A 2,765-nucleotide genomic window follows, 5' to 3' on the forward strand; every position below is an offset into this window, starting at 1 on the left:
TCTCTCTCATTATTCTGGTGTTTAGCAAATAGAACTAATGTTGGTGATCCTGACTGAGCTGAAACAGGAAACGTTTGGTCTGATTGAATGTCAGACGGTGAGAAGAAACTAGGTTACGTGTCTTTATACAGCGGATGTAAACTTCTGGTTTCAACTGTAGATGTAAAATCAGACAGCTCTCATGCTGTGACAAAGACAAACCAAAATATTTCCAGCATATAACAGAGCAGCTGCATGAAGGGAATTTACCACAAAGACTCGCTGCTTCACGCTTCAAACAGTCAGTGTCTTGAAATGACAGCAATATAAATATAAACATGCCAGACGAGCAATTTTCTATTTTTTTCATTAAAGCTCTTTTGCTTCTTGCAGAAAAACCAAAGAACCTGGAAGTAATCTATGACGAGGTGAAGGCTCAGGAGCAGGCGGTGCATCCTGTCAGAACAGGTCATTTGTGGTTTTCCTGGACGAAGAACAGAAACGTGCTATGAAATATTGCAAAAACTTTACTGTGTTTTCTGTTTTTGTAGAGAATAAAACGGGGTCTCCCCTCTGCACCCTGCCCACGGTGGTTGTAGCAGGTCTGGGGATGACTTGTGTCGTCTTGGTGTCGGTCATTATCGCCCTCGGTATCCACTGTAAGTCCAGCTGTCTGTGGATTCATGCACCTCAAAGGCTGCCAGAGAGCAGCAGCAGTAATAGTTTCATCTGACTGCAGTCACATGGGAGTACCAAGAAAACATCAACCTAAAATCAAGGAACTGGCAGCTGGAGGCAGAGAAGCTCGCCTTACAGAGACGAGCCGAAGAGCTGGTCAGAGAGAGAGACCGACTCAACTGGACCATGGGAGTCATACTGGAACATGAGAACTTTCCAGTGACCACACACTGTCCACAGAGAGGTGGGAAACAAGCGGACAGTTTCCTGTCATTTGGGTGTTGTTTTCATGAATGCCTTAAAAACTGTTTCGCATTCTTGACTCAAAACACAACACATTTAAAATCAACAGAGATTCTGCTTCTGTTGTCTGTCTCTGTTTTAAACAGTTTGTGGACCTTGTCTGAAAGACTGGGTGCTGTTCCAGTCAAGCTGCTACCTGTTTGTCTACCAGTGGAGGGGCTGGCAGGGAAGTCGTGATCATTGCAAAGGAAAGAATGCTGATCTGGTGGTGATTGAAAGCCAGGAGGAACAGGCAAGGCTCTCATTTGTAGTTTTCTTCATGTTCAGACAAAGCCAGAGGGCTTTTTATTTTATCATTATCTAAAGAGTGAGATGAAAACGGATGGTGTGAAGAAGTGTGAAGCCACTAACAAGTCATTATTGAGACACAAAAGAGGAAACAATGGTGAAGCACGGCGGTGGCAGCATCATTCTCAGCAACCGGTCAGAACTCAGGGAAGAGTGATTGAAATTCAGAGGTCCTTGAAGAAAACCTTCTGCAGAGGACAAAGACCTGAGACTGCGATGGTGAACTACCTTTCATCCACACAGCGACTCGAAGAAAACAGCAGGACAACACGCGAGTGACTTCAGGACCCAACAGAACATGTGTGGACATAGAAGAAGAAGAAGACAAAGGAGTTCATACAAAGTCCTGAGTTATGGCTCCTCATACCAACTATGAGACTTTAGGTGGTTAAACATCCGTGTTATTGAGGGAAGATGAATGAGGGACAAATGCCAATTTTTCTGAATATGTTTGAGAAGCGACTTCTTCATAGTTTTAAAGTTACTTAAAATCCACTTTCTGCTCTTTTTGTAAGCTGCTTTTGAGCATCTCTACCCTTTGTGCTGTCTTCTTTGTGTTTTTCACCTTTTGGCAACGATTGTAATAACATTTATTTGATGTTGTAGGAATTCATCAGTAACCGCACAGAAGGCTACTACGAGGAAAGCCGTGGCTACTGGATCGGCTTGAAGCTCGAGGACACGACGGACACGTGGACGTGGGTCGATGGAAGCAACTCCACAGTGACGTAAGCAAACACCAACACAGAATAACTCCGTGGTTTCCTCAGAATGCCTTTTTGCCCTCTGAGTCATGACTGCAGTGATTCAGACACACTTCATTACCCCAGAATGAACTAGTGGCGGTTGTGAAATTAGCAAAAAGCATTTGGAGGAAACTCTTTCAACTCGTCCCTGTCCATCAGTAGTGAAGCCAAAATGGATTCATTTACTAGGTTTGACGATGAAACTCGTCCCACAGGATGCTGACATGTCTACATGATAACAGCTGTCGCTGTGATACGACACATTTCCTTTATGATCGTAGCCTGAACGACGCCTCACGCTGTAGCTTCTGCTGCTGCCTTCAAACTGGGAGCTAACTCAGCTTCTGCTGCTTTCATATACATCCTCTGAGCTTCAAAAGAATTAGTTGTCATGAAGTCTTTCTGCACCAGCGACAGTACAGAGACCACGTGGGAAGTCCCTCGCAGGAATAAGGTTAACCCGAGCACACGGGCTGAAGTCAGCCGGTTCCTGGAAGAATAGAAGTTCTTCCTGTGATTAATCAAAGCCTGGTTTCCCTCATTAGAGACGAGTTCCATCCTGCATTCTTCTTTTTCTATCATCCTGAACAGAGATGGACTGACGTCCAGGAACCAACCCCATGAGCACCAACTCATGTTCTGTCCCAGCAGAGTGTCAGAACTTTAGCGGCAACAACTACAAACTCAAAAGCCGACCCGAAGTTGCCCCAGAAAATATTCAGCTCCTTGTTGTAACACTGTTGTGTTAAAAGTGACATTTTTACCTCCAGA

At 44.6% G+C, this 2,765-nt stretch overlaps 1 protein-coding gene across 2 annotated transcripts in view; it reads left to right on the plus strand.

Annotated features, from left to right (window-relative positions):
• Window positions 1–2,765, plus strand: part of LOC103356813 (C-type lectin domain family 4 member A-like) — a 9,153-nt gene that overhangs the window by 3,518 nt on the left and 2,870 nt on the right. For both annotated transcript variants that reach the window (XM_008281109.1, XM_008281110.1), the window contains 5 exons: window positions 373–447; window positions 531–638; window positions 719–901; window positions 1,047–1,192; window positions 1,855–1,976. In XM_008281109.1, coding sequence (XP_008279331.1) covers window positions 373–447; window positions 531–638; window positions 719–901; window positions 1,047–1,192; window positions 1,855–1,976 — 634 coding nt within the window. The remainder of the gene's footprint in view (window positions 1–372; window positions 448–530; window positions 639–718; window positions 902–1,046; window positions 1,193–1,854; window positions 1,977–2,765) is intronic.

Source organism: Stegastes partitus, unplaced genomic scaffold (assembly GCF_000690725.1).
Source record: "Stegastes partitus isolate 25-593 unplaced genomic scaffold, Stegastes_partitus-1.0.2 Scaffold222, whole genome shotgun sequence".
NCBI lineage: Eukaryota > Metazoa > Chordata > Actinopteri > Pomacentridae > Stegastes > Stegastes partitus.